General features: G+C 41.9%; 2 protein-coding genes across 4 annotated transcripts in view; one reads left to right on the plus strand and one right to left on the minus strand.

The window, feature by feature from the left end:
* Nucleotides 1–2,681, plus strand: part of vav3 (vav guanine nucleotide exchange factor 3) — a gene marked incomplete at its 5' end in the record, with an annotated part of 63,107 nt that extends 60,426 nt beyond the window's left edge. Inside the window, one exon of the mRNA XM_083671747.1 lies at nucleotides 1–2,681. This exon is cut by the window's left edge and continues 576 nt beyond it.
* Nucleotides 2,682–20,025: 17,344 nt separating this feature from the next.
* Nucleotides 20,026–26,971, minus strand: part of ntng1a (netrin g1a) — a gene marked incomplete at its 5' end in the record, with an annotated part of 79,804 nt that continues 72,858 nt past the window's right edge. Inside the window, 2 exons of one of the 3 annotated variants that reach the window (XM_083671759.1) lie at nucleotides 20,026–20,416; nucleotides 25,221–25,355. In XM_083671759.1, coding sequence (XP_083527885.1) covers nucleotides 20,166–20,416; nucleotides 25,221–25,355 — 386 coding nt within the window. In that variant the 3' untranslated portion in view covers nucleotides 20,026–20,165. Of the gene's footprint in view, nucleotides 20,443–25,220; nucleotides 25,356–26,971 lie in introns of all 3 variants that reach the window. The other 2 variants (XM_083671760.1, XM_083671761.1) reach the window with 2 other exon arrangements.

Below are 26,971 nucleotides of genomic sequence, written 5' to 3' on the forward strand. Positions count from 1 at the left end.
ACAGAGTTTGAAGAGTTGGAAGAGGGAAAAAGGGAAAGAGAAAGACTGAGACAGAAGAGGAGAGGAGGTTTTCCTCACCCCAGGGCTTTAGTGTGTCACAACCTTGTCTGTGTGTCTGTCCCACATACCTGGCTGTTATTGATGACTTGATGCCCTAAATACACACACGTATGCGCTTGCACAAAGGTACACACACACACACACACACACACACACACACACACACACACACACACACACACACACACAAGATGAGAGAGAGGGATGGTGGGTGGGATATCATTTCTCTACAGCCTCAGCAATTGATCGCTGTTGTTCCTTTTCTCCTTCTTCCTCCTTCTCCTCCTCCTCCTCCTTCTCCTCCTCCAACATGTTGTTGTTGTCTTTGCTGTTAGCGTTGTGTTTCCCCTCAATGCTTATCTTGCCAGCTGTATAGTGGGCTGTCACTGTGTGTTTATCTGTTTGGGGCATTACGGGCTTGTCAGGGAAAATGCAATGTTACCACGGATGCACCCGCTCCACTCCTTTGACTGAAAACAAAAGGGAAGTCTCTGACAGGCTAGTAAACAGTGTCTCCTTTTCCTACTGTAAGGGCCTGCAGCTTCTCTCTCTCTCTCTCTCTCTCTCTCTCTCTCTCTCTCTCTCTCTCTCTCTCTCTCTCTGTCGTGCGCTCTCTTTCAGTCTTTGTATCTGCTTCCTCTGTCTCTCTCTCTCTCTCTCTGCACATTTGACTCTTGCTCACTCCCCCCCCCCCTTCCTCCCCTCCTCACACTCCCCTCTTCCTGAAGGGTTTCCTGTAGACATTACAGGCAGTGCCTTCTTAACCCACTAATAAGAGGGATTTAGCCAATAATGAGAGACAATAATGACTTTACACTGAAACACGCTCCACAACACACTCAGACAGTTAATAATGCAGTGTAATAGTCACCCAGGGAATTAATGGATGGGTGTAGGGTAGGGTAGGGTAAAGAGATCAAAGCAGTTTTTAATATGGCGTGCAGCACTGTGGGTTAGTCTCAGTACAATGTCACTATAGGCTCACTATCTGTAGGTTGGCCCCCCTGACTTTCATTGACAGGTTTATGAAGTGTCACAATGTGTTAATAACAGCCCTGTGATGTGGTAGTTTAAGGGATTTTAGCACCAGGTCTACAGTAGAGCTGCTCGAGATGCTCCTCTCCTCTCAGGTCATAAACTGGCGAGACGGCATGGGGAAGCCTACGACTAATGCCCACAGAAACACAGCAATATGCAACACTGATTTGCAGCTACAGAAACGTGCTTGAATGTGCTAGTTCAAATGTGAAACTGACCCAGGCATTTGTGGAAAACAATATGTGTCTACTGTTGTCTAGCTGTAGTGTTTTTGGTTGAATCCTGAAATATTGATGAGGAATTCATTGTTTTAGAAGGCAGCGAGAGAGACAGGTGGTGTGTGAGGTAAGGTCAAATCCCTGTTCCTGACAAGCATAGCAAAGCTCCTCTCATCAGACATCAGTGATGTAATTTACTCTCCTGCACGAACATGGGCTGCAGATGCCATATGCTTGTTATGGCGATCTGTATAAAGGACACACACTGCATGCCTGAGTGTGTGTGTGTGTGTGTGTGTGTGTGTGTGTGTGTGTGAGAGTAAACTCCCTACGGGTTACATAAATAGAGAGGAGGTACTAGGTAGTCAACCCTTTAGAGAGCAGTGTGAATAAAGTGTGATATTCACCTCCCCCAAGCAGGAGGAGATGTGAGAGGTTAGAGTGGCAGTGACACACACACACACACACACATACACACACACACACACACACACACACACACACACACACACACACACACACACACACGTGCACACACACACACGTGCACACACAAAAAGGCACAGGCACAGCCTTCTCATGCTAGCATTTCGCCCATTCACTGTGCTACATGATCATGAAGTATATTACGTGATTGGGCAACAAAAAAAACATATTTAGCCATCAGGGTTTTTATATAACCATATAATGATACGGTATAAAATGCATCAGCAATGTCCCTATCCCCTTGCTGTCTGCTGTCTGAGTGTGTGTTTGTTGATGCAGCTGGTTATTGCGTCAAAAAACTTGTGATTCAGGTCCTGACGTGCTGGGAGACTGTATTTGCTCTATGTTTTAAGGAATAATAGTGCTTGAAGTGTTATACTGTATGAAGTCAGTTGAGTGAGACGTTGTAAAAGGTATATCACGTTGTTCTCTTTCCTCATGTGAACCCATGTCCTCCCCAATGGCAGTATGTTGTTTATGTAAAGAGAAGGCAGCTCAAATAATTCCCTGTATTGTTGTGCAAGCCACATCGATTATGTCTTGATTATATGAAATATGTACATGAGATGCGTTCTATAAAAGATGTTTATATTTGCAATTATATTACCGAAGTATAATGATGTTGCGTTGAGAAGACCTTCCAGATTTTACCTGCAGTGCATTTTTGTGGCCATTAGATGGCAGCATCACAAGATAATCTTTCCCCTCAACCCATCTGCCTTGTTCCCCCTCCACTCTCAACCATGGTGTATTCATTCAGTAATGATGTGGGCTCCAGATGTTTAAATACATTTTTATTCAGACTCCAATCTTTCACAATGTGAAGTCGCAGGAAATACATTAGTAGTTTCCTCATGAATAAAACAGTGTTTCCCAAAAGCCCTCTTTTCTAACCTTTTGGAGTAGGAAAGAGAACCTTTTAGTTTAGAACCAGTCAAGCCCTTGTTAACAGAAATACAGAATTACATCATTACAGATACAACTTGACCTAGGTTTTCGAAGCATCATCTTAAGTGATCTGCTGGCACTGTTCTTCCCTGAGAGATGAACTTTGACAAGGGGGGATTTACAATGCCAGGGCTTCCATATTTGTAGTTGCTTTATTTCTGTACTGGAAAAATAGAAGAAGCCTCAAGGGTATCTGTGATCTAATCACTACACAATCTCCTCACCTTGCAGACCCACTACATCCATCTATCTGTCCATTTCTCTCTTTTTCCAACACTTTCCTTCCCTCTATCTTTCACACTATTTTACCCCATCACTCTCTTTCTTTCTCCTTCGCAGTTCCACTCCCCTTATCTGTATTCTCTCTGTCTCTCTGTCTCTGTAAGGTTGTAACCTACTGTATCTTAAGACCAAGAAAGGATATTTTATATAATGTGGTACAGAGGGAGAGAAGGTGACGCTTCACTATATTCCATACAGCTTATAACTTTATATTATAGCACAACCAAACACCAGATCATCGTCACCGATGCGCCATTGAAGCCTTTGAAACCATAGTTATATAAGTCTTTAAACAACCAAACTGTGCTGTGTCTCTCACTTGTGATACTGTAGAAAGACTGCGTTTTTTCACGTTATGACGTCCTTATGAAGCCAAAGATGCGTACCCTACTTCCTACTTGACGTCAAGTCTAAATACCATGGTGATATACCACAGTGGCCTAACCTACAGCCGTGCAATCCCGAGTGTGTAGCATTACCGCATATTGCTGTATCATACTGTACATATGTATTATACTGTAGCACACAATAAAAACATGTATATTGCTTGTTTTTAATATAATCCAAGTGTTGTTGTTTTTTTTTACTACTTCTTTTTCACCATTATTCACCGTTTTTGTACTACTTTTGTCTTGTCTCGTAAGAACCAGAGGAAGCTCCCTTGCTTTTCAAAGAGAATTATTACCTACAACATTTTAATCAGAGCCACTATAGCGTCTGCGACAGAGGCCTAATTGGCTAATTGGTGCATGTGTGAATGAGGTAAACCACGGCCCTTCTGTATGCTGTTGCTCACTGTGTTATGTAGCTGAACTTAAACACATTTTGTAGTGTTAATTTGTGTGTGTGTGTGTGTGAGGGTGTGGGTGTGTGTGAGGGTGTGTGCATACGCCACACATATGTAGAAAAACATGCTTCACCATCTGATGCAGAATAACTGTGATATGTTGTTCCAACACCTCAGCAGTGTTCTGGTATAGTACACAGCGTGCTGTGTGTGTGGCTTCACTGTTATTTTCTGTCCTCCATCTTCTCCAGCAGATTTCACTCCGTTTCATTGAGGGAGAAGTAAGGTCATGTTAAGTTGGCAATTGGCAATCGTGTGTGTGCGTGCATGCGTGTGACAGTGTGTGTGTGTGTGTGTGTGTGTGCGACTGTGCGTGTGTAGGAGTGTGGGTGGTAGTCTCCTTGGCCATCTGTTCTTGCCTAGGCGGACGTACGGGAGGGGAGCTGAGACGGAGGCTGAGACACACACAGGGTCACTCTGGCAGCCTCTCCGTGCTCCGCCACCACAGGGGAGACGGAACCAGGAGTCCCCTGTTCCCCCTGGCCGTGTGCGGCCGGCACCCTGGCACCGCTAGCCTGCCACACCGCCACACCTCCAGCAGTGAGGCTGCCACCAGCATGACAGATGGTGACAGAGAGGGGCAGCTTTGATGTCCACTGCAGAAAAGTCCTGACTGCACAGAAAAGAACATTACACTCAACTTTATTGGCTGTTGGGGTCCTCCGTGGCAGCTACAGTAGTCCTCCCCTGCTTATCCAGTTGTTTTCACTGACGAGCGCAGAGCTAGTTTGATCTATTGGCATCAATTTGACATCGAGCGTTCTCTTTCACTGCGGTAAAACATACCATTATGCCGTATCTGAAGAATGATGCAGCCTTTATACTCTCTGACTTTGCATGTCAGAAGCTCGGTTTCCAGTACAAGTGTATCACAGAGTTGGGCTCTACACTATCACTGAGGAGAGGTGACAATGGCTGTTATTGTGCCGACACTGTTAGGACAGCTCTATGCCTCTCTCTTTCTCTTTGCCTATTATGTCTTCTTCCTCCCTGTCCTTGTATTCTTGTACTCTCTCTACCTCTTTCACCCCCCCATCTCTCTCTCTCTCCCTCTCTCCCTCTCTCTCTCTCTCTCTCTCTCTGTCTCTCTCTCTCTCTCTCTCTCTCTCTCCCTCTTCTCTCTCTCTCTCTCTCTCTCTCTCTCTCTGTTTATTGCTGTCTGGTACCATGAGGGGGCCAACATCTCAGAGGCAGTGGCTGGTGTGTAAATACCAAGCCGCTCCCCCTCTCCTGTTTTCCCAGAGATGATCAGCACTGCATAAACACTGAGGTGAACTCTCCTGAAAACACTCCCCCTCAGCCCGTCTCCATTAAAATCAGCAGCACATAAACAAGACCTGTTTCAAAGCTAACCAAGTTTGAAACGGCTGTTATGGTATTCTCTGGGACACTGAGCTTCAACATGATACAGCTTTTCCCCCACAGTGATTGCTTTTATGCTGTGCTGACAGAAGTGGTGATATGTTTCAATAGAACTGATCAGCTCTGTCCAGGCCTTGTGTTTGAGTAGTAATGTTTTGCAGTGTTTTGATCTAATGAGCTGCTCGCCAACACACACACACACGCACACACATGCACACACACACACACACACACACACACACACACACACACACACACACACACACACACACACACAACACACACACACACACACACACACACACACACACACACACACACACACACGCACACACTTTTACGGCAGCTGGGAGTTGTGGCAGATAGAATCATCTCCCTGCCTGCCAGCTATCGGAGGAGTGTATCACCCCGACACTTTCTCTGTGGCAGGCCACTTGAACCCTGATGAGATAAGAGAGTGCCGATGGTATACAGGAACCAGGGCTGCTGTAGCTCACCACTGATCCACTGCCGCTCTGCAGAGAAGGGGGGGCGGGTCACTTTGACACTCTCACCCTGAATGTTAAGCTGTAATCTCTTGGTCGATCAACATCAGGTGTGCCCCACTCACAGCATCTACAGTATATAACATTAATTGTTTTCATTTTAACAGGACCAGCGACAGTACAGTCTCCAGGCTTTTCCCCAACCTGGCATATCTAATGCATGCAACTGAAGCATTAACTGAACTGGATACCTGTCCATCCAAAATCACGATACTTTCTTCTCTTTGTGAAGTTTTAAACAAAATAAAAACAACTTTTCTCCAATCCATATTAGTGTAAAATGCTGAATGGCAGCCTGGTTTGTAGGTAGGAGTTGTTTGTTCCACATGTCGAGCTGTGTGTGTGTGTGTGTGTGTGTATGTGTGTGTTTGAGATCATCTCTCTGCTAAACACACTCCCTAGCACTGCATATTAAAACGCTTGCCTGCTGCAAGCACCGTATCATTAATTAACGCAGACTGTTTGTGCAATGCATAGAGAATGTGTGTAAGTGTGTGTTGGTCTATGTGTGTGTGTGTGTGTGTGTGTGTGTGTGTGTGTGTGTGTGTGTGTGTGTGTGAACCTGCACTTGTAATGACTAATACAGGGGAGCATGCAGCACCGTGTGAGGGGGGGGGGGTTTGGTTAGCTGAAAAGACAGATGTGGGGGGGGGGGGGGGGGGGGGATTGATACTCATCCAGTCATGACAGCTTTTAAGTCTGTGTGTGCCGTAAACCATCGATACCAACTTTGGTACATGGGGAGAGATGTTGTAGTTGTGTTGTAGATGTTGATGTTTTGTTGTAGTGTTGGATAGCTGGATGTACTCCTGCTGTACACCCTCTATACAGACAACCTTTTCCTCATGCATAGCAGATGGAGGATGATGGAGATGAAGGATGCATAGGTTCTATTTTAGGTTGGTTCAGGAGAGTGTTCTCTCTCTCTCTCTCTCTCTCTCTCTCTCTCTCTCTGTGTGTCTCTCTCTCTCTCTCTCTCTCTCTCTCTCTCTCTCTCTCTCTCTCTCTCTCTCTCTCACTCACACGCTTGTTCTCGCTCTCCTTCTTCCCGACCTGCGGCTGTGCCACTTGGAATGTACTGAGTCCCCAGTGTCCCCCAGCCTGGCACGCCTCCAGATGTATTCCACTTCCATTTGTCATCCTAGGAATGTGGCGGCGTCAGCGCTTCTGTCCCGCCACCACACCACGTTCCAGAGTCTCTCAGCCCTTCTCAGTGCCTCCTGAGGTCACTCCACATACTGTGGTGCTTTTCATCTCGCTTGTGTCTGCTAATGCTGCTGCCAATGTACAGATCTCACTACTGGAGGACATGCCACACACATATCACTCTATCAACCACTCTTATGAAGTCCTTGACATCAACACAGAACTCTGATAAGACAAGAAACCTTGAGAGGAACCAGCTTCCTCTGGCTGACCTGGGTAAAGGAACATTTGGTTAAACGTAAAACTGTTGACACATTATATGAGTGGGCTTTAAAGGTGTAGCATGTAGTTGTGCACATTGCTGCCCTCTTTGGTGACACTGAAAATCAGTACAATATTCTATTGATGAGTAAGTAATGGAATACACCTGACAAACCAGAAACACCTGTCAAGCCAATTTGGGTACTGAAATGGGGGTACTATACATAAAAAGTGTTTTTAATTTCTGAATGGTGAAACCAATATGTACACCAATACCATCAAATAAAAGCTGAGAATCTGTACTTTTTACTACGTTTTTTTTATATATTGGAAAATGTGTGCATATCCACAGAACATGCAGATGGTGTATATATATATATATATATATATATATATATATATATATATATATATATATATATATATATATATATATATATATACACAGTGCCCTGAGTAAGTAAGTTTCTTCTTTTGGCTCTACCCTCCAAAAGTTTGGATTTGATACAATTATTATGAGGTTAAAGTACAGATTCTCAGCTTTTATTTGTTTGTACGGTGAGCAGAGTTTGTAGTTTGTAAATGTACAGTGTTTGTAAATGTACAGTGTAGCAAATCCCTAAATAAATCAGGGCCAAAACATCATCCAGGTGGCGCTTTAAGGTCATTCAATAAAAAAAACAAAAAACATTTCCCTATTCCCCTTCTTCCCATAACCCCCAACACCTTCCCAGAGCAATGCCTCTACACTGAGGGCAAACACATCCCTGTTAGATGACGATCTAATAAATTAAGCTCAATTCATTACCTTGTTTAGCATAATTCTGGGGTTTAACGGAGGTCTTTGTGCTATCAGTGTGTATCCCCTGCAATTACTCATTTAGATGAGTGTGGATTATAAATGAGGCAATTAAGACTGTCGGATTCATGGGGCAAAGCTTTCCTCCGAAGACTCTGAGTCGTCCTCACATTTCATGTCTCACACATAAGACTCTATATCTGTAAGAGTCTTATTAAAGCCCCTAACCAGGGCCTGTCTAACTGTCAGACTGGGAGACAGCAGGTCAAGGGTGGACTAGAGAGGTCAGCTGGGTGTCTGTGGCTGGCCAGTTAACCTCATCACAGCGTTACAGAATGTTACGGTGGCTGAAAGTGCGGACGCAGCGTCCTGCCATCAAGTCAGGTTAACCTGATTAAAAGTGTGCTTTAGTGTCCCTGCCTGCCCCGGAACGAACACACATACATACACACACACACACACACACACACACACACACACACATACACATACGTTGGCAGCCACAGTGCATGGCTGTTCCCCAAGAGAGGGCCAGGGATGGAGAGAGGGGAGCACATTACCCTAATAAGGACCATCTGGTGGCCATTCATTAACTTGACCATCCTTGAAGTCCCCGACCCGAAATGTCATTTTTCACTTTGCAGAGAAATCCGTTAGGTGACAAGACGAACTTGGGCCAAATTACTGAAGATGGAAGATAAGGATGAAGAGGAGAGGAGAGGGGAGTGAGAGAGAGAGAGAGAGAGAGAGAAAGAGAGAGAGAGAGAGAGAGAGAGAGAGAGAGAGAGAGAGAGAGAGAGGGAGGGAGGGCGGGTAAGAGATGGGACTGAAGAGATAGAGAGAGACATTGAGGGAGAGATATAGAGAAAGACTGACAGGGAGAGTGAGAGAGAGTGAGTAGCAAAAGAGAAGTTAATTAGCTGATAGTGTATTCACAGTGGGATGAACTGGCGATGTTGATGACAGTTCATGAAGCATAAAATAGAGGGGGTTATCAGGAGACCCAGAGTGGCAGCGGTGTGTGTGTGTGTGTGTGTGTGTGTGTGTGTGTGTGTGTGTGTGTGTGTGTGTGAACCTGCACTTGTAATGACTAATACAGGGGAGCATGCAGCACCGTGCTGACCTGACACTCATTTACCAGGTGGAGTGATTCCCATTGCACCTAGTCACCAGCCCAACCGACCCCCACCCCACCCCCCCACCCCCTTCTCTGTACCCCACACACAACCTACAATAACCCTGTATTGTAAAGGCCCACCATGCCTTTAATCAAGGGAAACACCTTGTTTCCTTACCAAACTGCACAGAAAGGTCATATGCTAATATTCCCATTATATCAAATTAGTGAGCATTTAATGTGGATGAAAAAACCCACCTCCATGTTCCCTTCATGTGTAAGTCAAGATGTGTTAGATTCTCCCTCGTTCTTAAAACACCACTCCAAAATGGTTGATTAGGATCCGATCTTTGATCTTAGGGAGAATATTCATCCTCCGTGGACCAGACGCTTGATTCCTCTCTTTTCTTTTCACTCCCTTTCTCTCTCTCTCTCTCTTTCTTCTCTCCCTCTCCCTTCTCTCCCTCTCCCTTCTCTCCCTCTCCCTCTCTCACATGGCTCTGCACAGGTCTGTTCCCCTCTTTCCTCATGGCAACGGCTGGCTAGGCTGTTAAGCTGCTGAATGATGGACTGTTTCATTTGGGCCAAGATGGAACAATATTAGGCACATGAATGACAATATTCACAGCTACATAATGACAGATGAGTGACAGTTTGTAGCTGTAGTAAATGTTGAGGAGGTTAATCAGTTAGATGTGATATGCATGACTCACAGTAAGCCCTCTTATCTGTTTTTTTATTTATGGTTTGCACGTTTCGGTTTGCATTGAAGATGAATTCCTCTTTCACAAGAGTGGTGGTGTAATATTTTACTTAGAGTTGAGGAGAGAATGAGGAGACGACTGTACAACCTATCACCGTTACCATGGCAATGCTGTGATGATAGATCCATCCCTTATCCATCCAATATATGTGGAATATTGACCCAAGAATGAGCCACTTACTTGATCAACACCATTTCCTTAAGACAGTAGTCGACGACTATCGGAAGAGGAAATGAAAACAACAGTACACACCTTGACTGTATTTATACTGGTTCACTGTCGCTGAGCTGTGTATGCCCAAGCTGTGCAGAGGACTTGTGTGCAAAATGCCAAGAATAATTGTACCACTCATACACCTGTTCTGGCCCTTGGGGATGAGCCAAAGCAAAAAGGCATGTTTTTTTACTGTAGCAGTGCTGCTTAATTAAGTTCTCTTACAGTTATCTAGGTTAGAGACTGCATTTGTTAATCAGACATGGATGGGGAGATTTTCAAGTGGTTAAAGGGAAGTTCTAGGAAATACAGGATCATATTTACCTTTTCACAATTAGTAAACAACAAAAAAAATTGTTTTAGGGACTATTCAATTATGAATATATACATACGTAATGTAAAGGTTTTTGTTGCTAAAAAAAACCTCAACTTTTTTTGTTTATCTATTCTGTTTGCTGGGACACGTCTTGAAGCATTCTGAGCCACATTATTTATTGGTCATGAAACAATGCGCCAACACAACACCATCCAAAACATGCTCCTTTCCAAGCCCTGCAGGTTTCCCAATGGACCAGTCACCAAGCCAGAGAACTGGCAGCCACGATTTTATCCAAATAAAAGAGCCCCCCTTGACTGGTTGCCTGTGTGTCTGCAGAGATATTCCCATTAGAGAGACTGGAACACAATACGGGTGATGATACTGTCCTTATTTACCCCTTATTAAAGCTTTAATGATGCCAGTGATTGAGGGTGGTGTCTATTGAAGCCAGAGATGCTCTTTTGTTCTCGGAATAGAGAGAGAAGATGCCGGAATGTTGGCTAATGATGCTGCTGATGACCACGACGCATCTCATTTGCCGTTACCACGCAGCGCGAGGTATTATTCCCCACCGCCCGTCCGTCACTCCATTACTCCTCTCTTCCACTACACGCCGTACCTGTGAAACATCAAAGCAATCTGGACTTAACCCCCCCCCCCCTCCTTCCACCCCCCCCCCCCCCCCCCCACCCGCTCCCCTTTGAAGGTGAACAACGCTGGCATAATGCACATTCTGAATTCTAAGGGTTTCCACCACTCTTTTGCCTTAAAATGGTATAACTTCAAATGAAAATGTCAATATCTGTCAAAAGGAAAGCTTTGTTTTCTAAGACAACAATAAGCACAGAATACGCTTAAATGCTTGTTTTTTTCCCCCCTTACGAGATCAGCTCAGGTGTGTAGTCGGATATGAACATGTCTGGTTGCATGTCAATACGACAGCTTTTATCATTATTGATATGTGACTACAAAGAGCACAGCTACACTTCTCCCCTGGTGGTTTATAGTGCCTCATGCTGTGCATGCGCTTGTTTGAACCACTGTTGGCATCCTTTTTACCTCCAAAGGCTTACAATCAATTGAGATCAACTCTCCTATTTCAATGTCTGCATTCAATGTCTGCAAGTCAATGCTTTCACATTAAATGCAAATGTTAATACAACTCTCTACATACTGTGAGACACACACATCAATTGAGTAAATGTTGACAAACAAAACTTAATTATGTAATTACAGCATATAGCTATTTCCCCCATTATAGTGAATCTACTCCATACATTGTAACTGTGATTGCTCAACAGTTCAACAGTGCATGTTTTTGTTGACACTTTTTCCTGTTCTACAGTAATGGAATTTTTGTTGTTTTAACTATCTGCTTGATTTCAGATGAATTTGATTTATATTTATAGTAAGCAATCATATTATGTAACAGACACTGTACTACCATTAACTTTTTAGTACAAAGTATTTCTGCTGAGTGAAAATCATACTGTTTTTCAGCTTTGTTTTCAAATTAAAGTTGCAATGTATATTGATGGTTATAGTTAATATTTAGTGTGTCATTACAAAATGAATGGTGGATTGAACCTTTCATAAGATGACAAGGGATACTGTATTGATGCTTTGATTTGCTTTTATGAGATGTATTTATATTTATGTTTATATAGTTATAGTGCATTTTACAAAATAAATGGTGGTTTGGCAGTTGTCTTTTATGTTTAGGGGAACGTGTTAACTGTTAAACTCTGAACTCAACTGAAACTGTCAAAACAGACAAACTCCTCACAGCTCGGTTGAACTTCAATGACATGGGAGAACAGGAGGAAGCCAACGGCTGCCAACTCAAGAGACAACAATCATTTTAAGAGAACAAAATGTCCTGATAATGTACTCTGTCCTGACATAATAAACTTCAAGACAACAAACATACCTTTTTGTTTCCAGCGGGCAGGAATACCCTCGCATGTCACCTGCTTACATTGTATCTGGCCCAAGTTTGCTCAGTCTATTGATGTATCGGGCTGTTTACGCTGTGGTTGAGCACACAACTGTCTGACTTGATAAACAGGCTGCTAGCACCAGTGGAACACGGCCACTGTGTACTCAGGTTGATAGTATTGTATAGACACAGCAGGGGAAACATGGGGAGGGGGATGGACACATGGACAACTAGTTTACCTCATGTACACTGTGAGATGTCAATCAGTTTGGGTTACTTTTGGTTACTACGTTGTGATAACAATACAGTCGGGCAAATCCGCCTTTTATGTGCTCAAAACGTACACACAATGATCCAAGGACGTGTTTTCCTCCCTTGATTGCTTTACTGTTGTTGTATTGACTTGACAGTAAAATAGAGACCGTTATCCTACTTTAGTCACCTCAGTTAATTGACCTAACTCTGACATATTCTAGACAAGACCATCTGGAATGTATACTGTACAGTGTCCTCTACTATCTAATAGCAGTATCCAGACTGTGTGGTCGTCTCTGATGTACTCTTGGTCAACCCTAAAGCAAGGCTGAGAGTGTCAGTGCAGGTTTGCTCATACCTTCCCTCCAAGCATATCCAAAGAGCTCACCCTGGCATTGTGGAGCCAAATCATCAACACCCCGGGTATTTTGTATGGGTGTCTTGGCCTCAGAGGCAGGGTTGGGAAATCGAGCAAGAGCTCTCTGACCTGCTCACAAAGAGCCAATCTTGCTCAAACAGCTGCTACAGTACATTACCCAACGGTGAAGCAGACACCTTGCTACAGCGCAGCTAGTTAATTTGTGGATTAGTGTTTACTTAAACTGTGGAATGATTGTTTTAAATAGCTTCCTGTCCTCATCTCCCTTCTTTAAAAATGTTTCAACTGTTAGTTCCAATGAAGGAAAGAGATAAGAGGAAGGCTCATTCTGACGGGTGAGTTCCATATCCTGAGGTGTTTCTCTGTGGCTCAGTTGGTGCATGGGGCTGACAAAACTTAGGTTGTGTTCAATTCCCGCTGGGACCATATATACTGAAAAATGTATGCACTCACTGCAATGTAAGTCGCTTTGGATAAATGCGTCAGCTAAATAGCATATTATATTATTATATCTGTATATCCTGAAGCCAACATCACTGCGCTGCTCTCCTGCCATCACGCTAGACCTCTCTGCCCTACACCACCTCCTCAGGTGTCTGCTAGCCATGTGTGGAACCTCCCGTCCACCTCTGTTGTGTGGACGTGGGGCAGTAACCACTGTGTCTCACCATAAACAGCCCTGACATGTATGAATCACGGCATAATGAAGCAGACAATCATTTTCTCCCTGCAGGAGAGGTGAAACAGTAGTAGCTCAACTATTGTGATACTGGGGATGGGGGGGGGGGCAGGGGGGCAGGGGGGGGGAGATATAACTCAAGCTATAACTCAAATTCATCAAATTCATGTCAACATATTGATGTAGTGTCTGTCTGTTTCTACATTTGTACGACTGGGTAGATTCATTAGTCAATTTCAGGCAGGAGGATTCACCAGTTTGGAAATGCTACTATCAATTTCACTTTGTGTTGCGCTTCGAATAAAGCAAGGTCAAAATGGAGTAGATAAATTAATCAACTTTGTGTACAGTTTGTGACACACTATTGATACATACATTTGTTCATTCCAAACATGTAGGCTATGTTCCAATATCAAAAGGAACATACCACTTACAGTGCCTTCAGTAAGTATTCACCCCCTGGACTTTTTCCACAATTTGTTGTGTTACAAACTGACTTTAAAATGTAATTGATTGATGTTTTTTTGTCACTGATCTACACAAAATATCCTATAATGTTAAAGTGGAAATGAATTTTTAGAAATGTTTACTAATTAATAAAAAATTTAAAGCTTCAGTCAATAAGTATTCACCCCCTTTGCTATGACACTCTTACAATTAGCTCAAATTCTAAAATTTCTTGAACAAGTCACTCAATGAGTTGAGTCCATCTGAGTGCAAGGATAATAGTTCATATGATTTCAGAATTAATATTCAGATTTTCTTTTCATACGGTCTCTGATTTGCAAAGGAATCAATTACACACTGTGTGAATTAGGCTGTCACTACCAACTAAGCAAATTTCATAATTTTCTCTTGATCCTGACCAACTCTCCAGTCCCTGACAAACATACCCATAACATGATGCAGCTACCACTATTCTTCACACGAGGGATGGTGTGGAAACTGCATTGAATGTGCTGGATTTGCGGTAAACTTAATGCTTTGTAGTAAAACCAAATAAACCCATTTCCAGCCACTTTCTTTGCTGTATCAGTTGAATTCATTGTTGCAAACACAATTATGGATGTGAGATAGATTTTCCTTTAGGGGTTCTTTTTAGCCACTCGGTTAGAGACCAATTTAGTAAAGTGACTGAGATCGACTGTGCCTCTCCCAGGCCTCAGGGAAGCATTACTAAGCAGTTTTGTTCCTCTCCATTTGCTCAGTTTATAATAACAACCTGATCCATACAGTGTGTATTTGATTCCTATGCAAATCAGAATCCCTATAAAAACAAAGATATTAATTCCAAAATCACATGAACTATTATATTTGCATTAATATGGACTCAATTGAGCTTATTGAATGACTTGTTGATGACATTTTTGCACTTTTGCATTTTTTTTTGTGCAAATTTTAAGATTATCATAGAAAAAAAACAATGTTTTATTAATTTGTATAAATTTCTAAAACATAATTTTCACTTTGATATAATAGGGTATTTTGTGTAGATCAGTGACAAACAAATCTATTACATCTATTTTAAAGTCAGGTTGTAACACAACAAAATGTGGAAAAAGTCCAGGGGCTGAATACTTACTGAAGGCACTGTATGGATGGATTGGCCATGCATTCTAAGTGGTAAGCTAGTGTGAGTATATATTGGATATTGGATTGGATATATACTGGATATTGGATATATACGCTAGTGTGAGTATATATTGGATATTGGATTGGATATACACTGGATATTGGATATATACGCTAGTGTGAGTATATATTGGAACATATCCATAATGTGAGGTACAACATGATGAGAATGCCCATACTGTAATCACTGTACTGTACCAATTGCCCTAGATTGTCCAACTGAACAAATACTGTACCTTGTGCCCCCAAAGATCAGAGAAAATAACCAGATAATTTCCCCCAAGAAATGGTTTGCAGCACCTACATGATTCAATATGGTTAAAAATGCTCTGCACCAGTAGAGGCTCTTCAGAAGAGGAAGGGGAAGACGAACCTACTCACTGATTTCAGACAAATAAAACAATTGTGAAATATTAAAACAATTATCCTTCATCCTTTTTAAATACATTTACTACTAACGTGTTCACGTCACCAAATACCTGATTACCTGTCACTGTCACCTTGGTTACTCAAATGTAACTCTCCTTCTGTGCCCACCTGCATTATAAACTTTAAATTGTAGGCTAGGATGTAGCAACCTCGTGATAGGTGTAGTAGGTGGGCAAATTCGAATAGGTGGGTATGTGAATAGGCTAAACCTTCAATGTTACATTAAACTGGATGAACGGAACACTGTATGACAGTCATCCAATATGCTGTAATAGAAATAAGGCCATGCTCCTAAAAAAAAAAATAGTTCTCCCTAATCTTGAACGGCACCAGCCGCCTGCTCTGCACGTAACACTTTATCACCGAGCGAGACATATCGCCCTGGTAACTTCACCATGGATATTCTCAGGTGTGCTAGTCTCCAAAGAAGTCTGTGCCTGTGAAAAATGAAGCCTTGAAACTGTTCATTAGTCACCCAAGCGTAGAGATTACCCCGTTAATGCTGATGCACCCTAAAAGGAAAGATGTGGGTCATGAGAGGAACTTTTTTACAGTTGCAAGTAGCTTTTTCAAGAATATCTATTTTTTGTTGGTTTAACAATAACCCCATAATACACTTCGAGTTCCACTCCTCTTGCTATCAACCTCATTGTGGGATGAGTATACAGAGAATCATGCCTAAGATGTCCCCAGTAAAAGGATGGTTATAATAAGAAGGTAGAGTGTTTATTATAATGTACTGTAGCAACCTAATTTTTAACCCAATTCAATTTTGTTTTAATCTAATCAGGATTATGGTTCATTGACACTCACACCGTGAGTTCCATTAGTGGACCAATGCTGGGTTCTAAGCATGCGGAGCAGTGGACTTTTGAAAAGTAAAGTCTGACTGTTCAAAAACAAACACAGATCGATAGCTGCTGTGTCCGGCTCAATGTCTGCATTGATCATCACACAAAGAAGCATCACGATCATGCAGGGGGATAGTGCTGGTCCAAGGTCAATACACCCAGCCCAAGTCTACAGTTAGTCTCAGCTGGGTTCCACAACCCATGACTTTGTAATGGACCCCTGTTGAGTCACTTGTCTGTCAGGTATTTAATAAAAACAATATTTGGCATATACTCTCCTTCTTCTCCTCCCTTTTCCTTGTCGCTGAAAGAGAAGTGCTGGCCATGAAAACATAAAATGGTTGATTGATATTTTTATTTTTTTTATTTATGTTACTCTAGATTAATGGTAATCCCAAAATTTGAAAGTGGATCAGTGGTCGAATGGCCCTGGCCATTAGCATTGTTTGCTAACAGAGTTTGGTATTCTGTGATTATCTGTGTTTAGGTCAGCGAGCAGCTGTTGAAGGTGAGGTATCTAGGATGAAGTCTTCTCCCAGAACAACGATGGTCTATTTTAATTCTCCACACAGCATGCAATGCTGACACCTGGACAGAACGTATGGTTAAAATTAGTGCCACTGTAGGGGACCTTGACGAACACTGACTTTGACTGAGTTGATCATCACTTCCCAGGGGTGTGACTCCTCTGAGAGAGTGAAACCTTCCTAGAGTGGGTTGATGATGATAACTGTAGTCATTGTTGTAAATATGTATGTTTATGAGGCATACAACTTTAAAATCAAATTTTCTTATTTGAATGGAGAGACTGTCTTCAAACACAAACCAAAAAACTAAAAAGGAATGTAATCTATTTTCACACAAGTACATATGACACACATACAATTACTCTCACTGAGGTAATAGCTGATCAGATTTTCATTTCATCAAAATAAGTAGACTTAATGGTACAGTATGTAACCTCTCTTACCATATTACCTATGAGAGGGTGAGAGGGAGTAAGGTACAGTATTGGTTTTCAACCTTTTTCCTTGAATCTGTATGGTGGCTCTGGATAGTACAGGGAGCTCCACACACATTTAAATTACCGTAAATCAGTAAGCTCTTTGGAACTCTGCCAAACTACAGCAATGGCTTTTTTTTTTCATACTTTACTGTCTTAACTGACGGTTTATCCCAAGAAACATCCTAGTTAAAAAGGCCTTTGTCAACTTAAATACCTGTGAATGTGCAGACTTTATATTCAACTGGCTTTTGGTTTTAGCAAAAAATTGCTCACCAATTCTGATGAAGCTACATTTCTCTGGATTATTGGAGATTTCTGTGAGTAGACAGGGGCTGTTATGGCTTAAGAACCAGTACAATTGAGACTGTTGATTAAGAATTATCGCCCCCAATAAACAAACAATATGTGCATAGTTCATAGTTTTCTTTTCTTCTTTCATCCTGCATTGTTCAGCTCCGGTTCTTCCCAGTGGATCTTCACCATGCCAACACTGCTGTGGTGGTTGACCACTAAAGGTCCTGACATTTGGAAACAGTTCCTTATGAGGATGGCATGAAGGCATAACAAACAACAATCTGTTTTTAGAAATTAATTGCTGTACACTCACAACATGGAAAACACTCAATTCAGCAAGTCAGCAAGCCTACGAATAAGCAATGCGCAACGCTAAAGTTCTTCCTTCAAATAACCCAAACTTTTAGAAAGGGAGTCTCAGTTCAGCAGGAGCTGAGGTCTGAATTTTTCAGGTTATGGATGAACTGTCGAGCATCTGACACGAACCACTATATAAACTTTGGACACAGGCTCTCAGGGAGGCATCGATAGTCGTTAATATTTAATTTGCCCCCTCCCACAATGCATTCCACTGAAACAAATCTTTACCGGATTGAATTCAACATAAATAGCACACAAATATCTACCAAGCTTATAGCATTGTCTACCGTCATTTTGTCATTGTGGCCTATTTCCAAGGTACAAGTATCTGTGCATCAGTTCAACTAGTGCATAAAAAAAACTGAAAGTACATTATTTCTGTCTTGAAATGTATACAACATTCTTTGTGTTTTTTTTGTTTTATTCAGACGTATTCACCATTTCACTGAAGCATTCACTTATTCACTGAAAATTCACATTTGCAACATAGGAACGGGCAAATGATCAACGCACCTGTATCATCTTATTTTTTTAAACTTTTATTCACTTAAATTTTCCAGTGTTAAAGCAACAAGAAAACATTTAGAATGTCCATTGGTGGGATCTTATTACACTTTAGTATACTGTATATGTAAACTGATATTCTTTGATGCCAGCACGTTGCCAATACCGAGGAAACTCAACTGCACAACCAAAAGAGAAAATAAACAGGTTGAAAGAAAGGAAAATAAAGAAAACAGAAAAAAAATATCTAAACATTACTTCTGCATTTAGTTTTCATTTGGATTAAATACAGTAACAAGTTTGCCTTTTAACACGGTTTCGGCAATGATACAAAAAAAGTACTACATGTCTTTTTTGCTCTGTCAAGAAAATAACTTGTAAATACACTGATGATTTTCTAAATACTTCATCTGCTCAAGTGAACACTAGCCTCTTTGACCATGATCTCAGGTAATGCAGTGACTCTAAGGTTAGAGAAGTATACAGGTAGTTGGACTCTCTTTTGGAGGGCAGGAGGGGCAATTACACATGTGCATCACTAACATCGGACAAAAAATCTTTCAACCAACAAGGGTTACAGAGTAACGTTCACAAAAGCACAGGTCAGTGGTTGGGGTGGGGTTAGGGCTGTAGGATAGGGGTGCAGGGGAGGGAGGGCGAGAGAGATGGGGGTGGGCAAAGAGAGAGATTGAGAGGGAGAAACGAGGGGAGGTTTAGAGAGAGAGAGTGAGAGAGCGAGAGAGAGAGACATGGGCAAGATTTTTGACACAGGTCAAATGTGGCCTTCCGGATGGATTTCCTTATATCCACAATGCACTGACAGCAAAGAATGCTTACATTTCCTTTTTTAAATCTCAATTTTTTCATTGTATTCACTTGTTACTTTTCAAACGCCTGTCCTCCACTCAGCGGGACAGTTCTACGATGCTCTGCGTCAGTTCAGCCCAGAAGCAGTCCAGCCAACATTAAACTCAGAAGCACCTCAGGGGGAGGGGCAGCCGCTGCTGGCTTTGCTAGAGCTCGCCGCTGATTGGTCGCAGCTGCCGTTGCCATGGCAATAGAGTGGAAGTGAGTGAGTCTGTCATCTCCAGTTCCTCCTTTACAGGGGAAAAAGTATCTGGTATGGCTTTAGTTCACTGGTCTCTGGTCGTTTTACTTGTTGACTTTAATGAAGCAAATGCTCAGTTAAACTCTTTAAATATCTGGTATTTTTCTTTATTGATTTAATCTATGTAATATCTCATTTCAATATATTCTTTTTCTTTTTTTACTCAAATTAAAGTTTGCTTTCATTCTGGCACATTCCCTTATTGACAGCGTGTGTCCATGTGTCTGGTGGACAGCTCGTACAGTAGAGTAAGCTCATGGTTGTTCTCGGTGTTGTAGTTGGGTATTGGGTATGCTCCACCAGTTCAGTGTAGGCCTGTGGCTCTTAGAGCCAGGCAGACCAGCAGGCCTCTCTCAGCAGTGTGGAGCCCAGGAGGAACAGCAGCAGGACGGAGAGCGTTGGAGGCGACAGGGCGGCTTGGCCTGAGTCAGGCCCACCACAGCCTCCGAGCTCCGTCTCACAGCGGGGTTTCTCACACAGCAGACCTGTGTAGGTTGGGAGACACTGGCAGCGTAGGTTGTTGTGACACACACCCCCGTTCTGACAGCGCTGCAGCTCATTGTCACACACTCGGGCTGTGATGGGGCGAGAGAGGGAGGGAAGGAGATGTGACAATCAGTTCCACACACACACGCACACGCACACGCACACGCAAACATACACACACACACACACACACACACACACACACACAGACACACATACACACACACACACACACACACACACACACACACACACACACACACACATGCAAACATACACACACGTATACACACGTATACACATGTATACACACACACACACACACACACACACACACACACACACACACACATGCAAACATACACAAAGACACACACACATACAAAGACACACACACACATACACACACACACACAGACACACACATGCATGCAAACATACATACACACACACACACACACACACACACACACATCATCAATAACTGAAGGTAATATATTTCAGTTGATATGCATATTCATCATCAATAGAACATAAATGTGCTACTGAACTTGCAGCATTATCAGTTCAGTAATGAGATAAAAATGTATAAATGTCAGTCATATTCATTGTTAAATACATTTTTACTGTTAACACTTTCTAATAAAAAACACTAAACTAAAACACAGGCATAAATAAATCCTCATCAATTGTATGCACTTCATCATTGTCTCTCTCCAATTTTCTTCTCCGTTCTGGAACATGCTTCTTTTTATCATTCCTATTACATTAATTACCAAAACGGAGAAAGCCCAATTTGCCATGCGTCATTTTGCAGTGCTGAAGAATCCCATAGATGTGTTATATACCATACCGTGTGGTGTACAGTACCATTTGATAAATCACAGCTAGACACAAAGTTTCCCAGCAGCCCGTGGGCTTTTCCAAAACACTGACTTTAGATGAGTTCAGAGTTAGGTGGAAATTGGTATATTTAGAGCCAGGGACACCGAGGCCAGGCTATTCCCATTGGAGGCAAGCTGTCAAGCAAGCTTCAGGCAAACAAACCCCAGCACAAACTAATAAACCGATGGAGACAAATAAACACTGATATACAAGCAGGGGCGACCTAGGCGCTGCACGAAATAGAGCGGGTGCTCAATTCAGTCTTTAATGAGAGGGGAAAACAATGTGATGATTGATACGCAAATATCACAACAGTAACAGACGTTGACCCACTCCACCTTTCTTTTTATATTCAGGACATAAGGTGATAACTTCTGTTAATCACAATATACCACAGAGGTCCTTAAAGGGGCAATCTGGGATTGGTACTGTACATCCGTTTTTGGACTTTTAAATAAATTCTAAATAGCCATTGATTCTTGAAAAAATACATAACATATAAATGCCTCATGAGGTTAGTTCAATCAGAACCCAACATATAAGCTTGTTATACTTAATAGTTTGTAAACAATGACATTGTAACACTGTATAGCTCCAAAACATGGTTAACACTGTTCACTACCATAGCTCTGTCCACACTTTTTTTTATTGTTGTTGTTTGAATCCCAGATTGGCCCTTTAAAGGATATTTTTGATATGGGAAATTGTTTTGACGGGTAAATCCCCTCCAAGGACTACACGTTCCAGATGTGTTTTCCTGCATGTTTCCATAATCATGTACTTTATATGTTTACCGCTGATCCTGGCAAAATGCTAATCAATATTTCCCCTGTGATATCACCTACTCTAGAGTCAGCAAACAACATAATGACAACACCTACCACACAGAATCTGACGAAAACACCTGTTGTTTTGTGACTATTAATAAAACACTACTACTGTACAACCAAGGCTATCAGATTATGTAACAATAAGAGATTTACAGCCAGTTTGACACCAGACAATGAAGGCACATATTCACAAGTAAGGAATCTTGTTTTGTTCTCTGCATGGGTTTTTCTCCTTGGTGTGTGCAGCCTATGCTCTACTGGAAATGGACATGCAAACTTGGTAACGGAGGCTGTGATCTACCAAGATCTTGTTGAGAGCAATCTAGTGAATTAATTAAAAAGACATGTTTTTCCCTAGGGGCCTGGTATAATCATGAGATGGACAAGACTTTATTAATTAGACATCAACCTTTCATTTTTTCCATACATTTTTATCTCCCACTGCCCTTTGCAAAAATACAATTATTTTGCAAGAGGGCCTTATTGGTTTTGCCCTGACAAGAGGGATGAGTATGCATATTAATTCTCTATCTACAGGCAATGCATTCTGATGAGACACAAGCCTAAATAATGCTATTTCTAAACATATAATGCATCCATCCGTACCATACTCAGAAAGTACAGTGATAGGGTTTGCACTAAGAACAATAAATGCCTGCCGAGGGGATATTGACTCCTTAAAAGTGAACCATCAATACCGAATGTTACCAGCAGAGTTGGTAAGAGGGGGAATAGAGCAATTAATGAATGAAAGGATGGTAAATCTGGAAGGAGTTCTAAAGGCACATTACTCAGACCAAAAGTGGATGGATTGATCCTCAGTCTTCAACCTCTTCACTGCACTTTATGGTGAAGACACATTTACGAGAGGCCAGGTTTAAAGGCTTCCTTCAGAGTGTTACTGTTTTTAGTTTGTCTTGTCTCTTTTGTCCCTATCCATCCATCTCTCTCTCTCTTTCAGCCATGGAGATGAGGCCTAATCACAATTTACGACTGGGGAAGACTTCTTAAACTTAGGTTCCTCCAAAGGAGAAGAGGGTTACAGAACACACAATATCGCTCTCTATTTCTTACACCTTCCCTGTCTGCACAGCCCAGAATGAAGGGTTGGAATTGAGTGTGGAGGATACAGCTATTTTACTGTATTCAGGAGCCTATGTCTATTGTAAGGTCTCCAGAAGACGAGGAAATAGTATCACAAAAGTCAGTACCATTCTAAATAAAGTGTTCTAAACCTGAAATAACAAAAAGAGCCTTTAGTTTCCTGAAGTAAAGTATATTTCGTACCAAATATCTAGGTTCTATTTTATGTTGTGTCATGGAGAAAGTTGAAAACTCAATTGGGCCCAGGTAGATTATGCCAATCTACACTCCCTATTTCCCCAGTCTCTCTCATGTTTACCATTTCCACACATGTAAACAGACCTCGCAGAGGAAATAAATTGTGAGATTTATTGGGTTTACTTTCGATATGAGGGTTAATATTTAGAGAGGGAACCAATGAACTAGGTGTGCCTCTCTGAGAGTATAGTCTATTTGACAAGCGATTTGCGTTTTAATTGCATGCTTCAATCTGCATACAGATTGGGTCTGTTCCATTCAAGTACAGTTGAGAGAACCACCTAGGTTTAGAATAGCGATAGGTATATAACAATTGCACACTTGAAAGATCAACAAATCATATAGAAATCATGGATTCTCTATTATTCCTGTATGTCTCTATTATTCCTATTATTCTCTATAACTTCAATTGTTACATACAGTATCATAACATTTAGTTGCTACCGTATGCATTATTGCTCATAGTGTCAAAGAAAGAATGTTTCTTAGGAAACAGATTATTCCCTGATGCATAGAATTATCAAGGTCTTAATGCATATGAACAGGTGGTGTGTATCAACCGTGTATAGGCTCACTTTTGTTTAACACAGTAGAAAAAATCGTATTAAAAATATCTCAGTAATACCCGCTGTGTCTACTTCACCCCCTCTCTCCACTGTTTATTCCTCGACTCCATTCCATGTCAACCCAACACTCTATCCTCCATTGTGTGTCAACCCAACACTCTGTCCTCCATTGTGTCAACCCCCACTCTATCCTCCATTATGTGTCAACCCAACACTCTATCCTCCATTGTGTGTCAACCCACACTCTATCCTCCATTGTGTGTCAACCCACACTCTATCCTCCATTGTGTCAACCCAACACTCTATCCTCCATTGTGTGTCAACCCACACTCTATCCTCCATTGTGTGTCAACCCACACTCTATCCTCCATTGTGTGTCAACACACACACTATCTTCCGTCATGCATGTGTAAATGTGCAGCTATGACGGTGCGTACCCTGCCAGTCACACTCACCTAAGCTGCATACATTTACCCCATAAGAGTGCATTTCAATGGACATCCATGTGTGCAAAGAAAACATTACTGTTGTGTCTAGTTTGTAAATGCACTGATCTTAAAGGTGTATGTTCTTAGGAAATGTATCTTTCACATTACACGTTTGGGTGAATTATACCCTTGTTGTTGAGTCTTCCTGATTGAAGATCATTTTTGCATTGACCTGATACAGTACAACTGCTTTTCTATTTTTGCTGCTAAACAGAAAACATTGCGGGACATGCTTGCAGCGTTTTGAACATAGCGGAATTGCTAAATGTTGGCATCAATGGGTGCCATTATCTGGACATTAAGGTAAACCAGAGAGCGATGAGGGCTGCTCAAACAGATCACCCAGCAGCCATCCTGCCTTGCTGCAAGGCAAGCAGTCAATATTTGCTCAGCTGTTGTGTTCAGGCTCCATGACGCTGTTGAATAACTGAATACTAAGCATGCAAAGTATTGTTGCTTTTCCCCACTGAGCGGCATCTACTAAAAAAAAGCCATGATAGCTGTGAAAAACAGTAAAGAACTTTGTATAGAAAAGCCCATTGTCTTTTAAGAGTTAGTGCAGGTGGTACTTTATGAGTGATAATTCAGGTTAGTTCAAGACGGGGTTAGATCCATACTCCTTGCAGTGGAGGTGGCATTCAAAGCAGCAAATGCTTGCATGGCCAAGCTGTGGCAAGAGAAATAGGGAATAAGAGAGAGAAAGAGGTAGATGTAGGAAGACATAGAAAGAGGTACAGTAGTGTGGGGGTCCGGAGCTGCAAGGGAGGGTGTGGTTCTACTTACATTTGCAGCCATTGTCCCACAAATATCCGGGCAGACAATCATGGCACTTAGCCCCTGTTGTTCCCTCCTTACAATTACAAAATCCTGTGCCATTACAGCGAACACTGTCTGAGCCAATGGGATTACAATTACAGTCTGAAAAAACAAGACAGACACACACACATGCTGGAGACAAGGTGGTGCTTTGGCCTTTTGGCAGCTTCACTGACTCCTGCCTTTTCTATCACAGACAGGCTCCTGAAGTCACATGAAAACATAGCAATAATATCACTTACTGTAGCTTACACTAGAAATACTAGATACAGAAATACATATACTAGAAATGCTACCATTTCAAAAGTAATGAGATGAAATGTGAAAAGAGAGTGTTTGAAAAATGAATGCAGAGATATGGAGCACTGTAAACATTGTATGGGTAAATTCATACAGTATCTTTTTCTTTGTTCTTGTACATTCATTAATTTAAGTTACATTTACAGTGCAATAAGCAAAACCTTATTTAGCTAACAACAACAATGTAAATGACACTACACGTTTCTCTAATATGTACAGTACATGCATTAATATAATAACCATGAGTCTTCAGAGTTGGAGAGTGAGACAGAGACAGTAGGAATGAACCAATGTCATACAAATGGTGGAATGAAACAAAGGTTATACATAGCTTGGGCTGGTTAGGTATGGTTCAGGGGGGGGGGTGTTTGAAAAGTGAAGAGAGTGGCACAGTAAAATTGAAATGGGCATTGTTGTAATATGTGCTGTCTACCTTAAACTAAAAATCACTAAAGAAATCCCTGCAGGCAATCAGTAACATAAAGGTATAGCATGTCTTGTGAAAATAACGAGAGCTTGAATTTTTTTAGGAAATCAATATCTGAGAATTGCAACTGCCATGTCAAAATTGTTAACATCATCGTCATACGAAGCTGACTGCGAAACCTGAGTCTGCCAAATGTCTTCTGCTCTTTTTGAAACACAACCCATGTAGCTTTTATAAGATATCCTAGAATACTGTTTTGACAGCATGACCGCCACATCACATGTTTCTGACCGTGATAACACACGTGGTCGCTCCAGGTGATGTGCAGGGCGTTATGCACCGGACAGGGTTACATACGGGGTTATGCACGGGACAATGTACTCTGTGACTCTAAGACCTGTGACAGGGCTCCACAGCTATTCCTAGGCACAGGCAGTACTTGGCACTTTCTCTGTGACATATGCAATAGGTGCCACCTCCGTCTGCTGGTGTGAATGGGTGTGACTTCTCTCTGACACCTTGGGAGTGTGTGTGTGTTTGTCAGACGTGGCCCGGCGTGCCGAGGCACCTGCTCTCCAGGGTGTGACTAGGTCAGGGCTGAAGGGACAGCAACAAGTGCCGTCGTTAACACTGCTCACTGAGGTACCATCTTTTCTGGGTTCGTCAAGCAATTATAATTTGTTTATAGACGCTTAGCTGTGAGGTTACTGACGCTTTTTGAATCAGTTATAATAAGTTTAAACCGAAAGTTAACCATCTATAAACTAATCATAAATACTTGACAAACCCAGTGTGCTGCCGAAAGAGCTATGGTGATGTGTGGGGTTTTGGAGACAGATTTGAACTCAGTAACACAGATGGAAATGTATTGTGGAGTCCTGAGCAAAGCCTGTTTACTCTAACACAATGACATTTGGCTCACATGCCTGAACCTAAAAATTGTTAAGACATAATTCCTATAGTTTCTTCTCCGTTTTATTTTAGCTTATTT

Source organism: Argentina silus, assembly GCF_951799395.1.
Source record: "Argentina silus genome assembly, chromosome: 1".
NCBI lineage: Eukaryota > Metazoa > Chordata > Actinopteri > Argentiniformes > Argentinidae > Argentina > Argentina silus.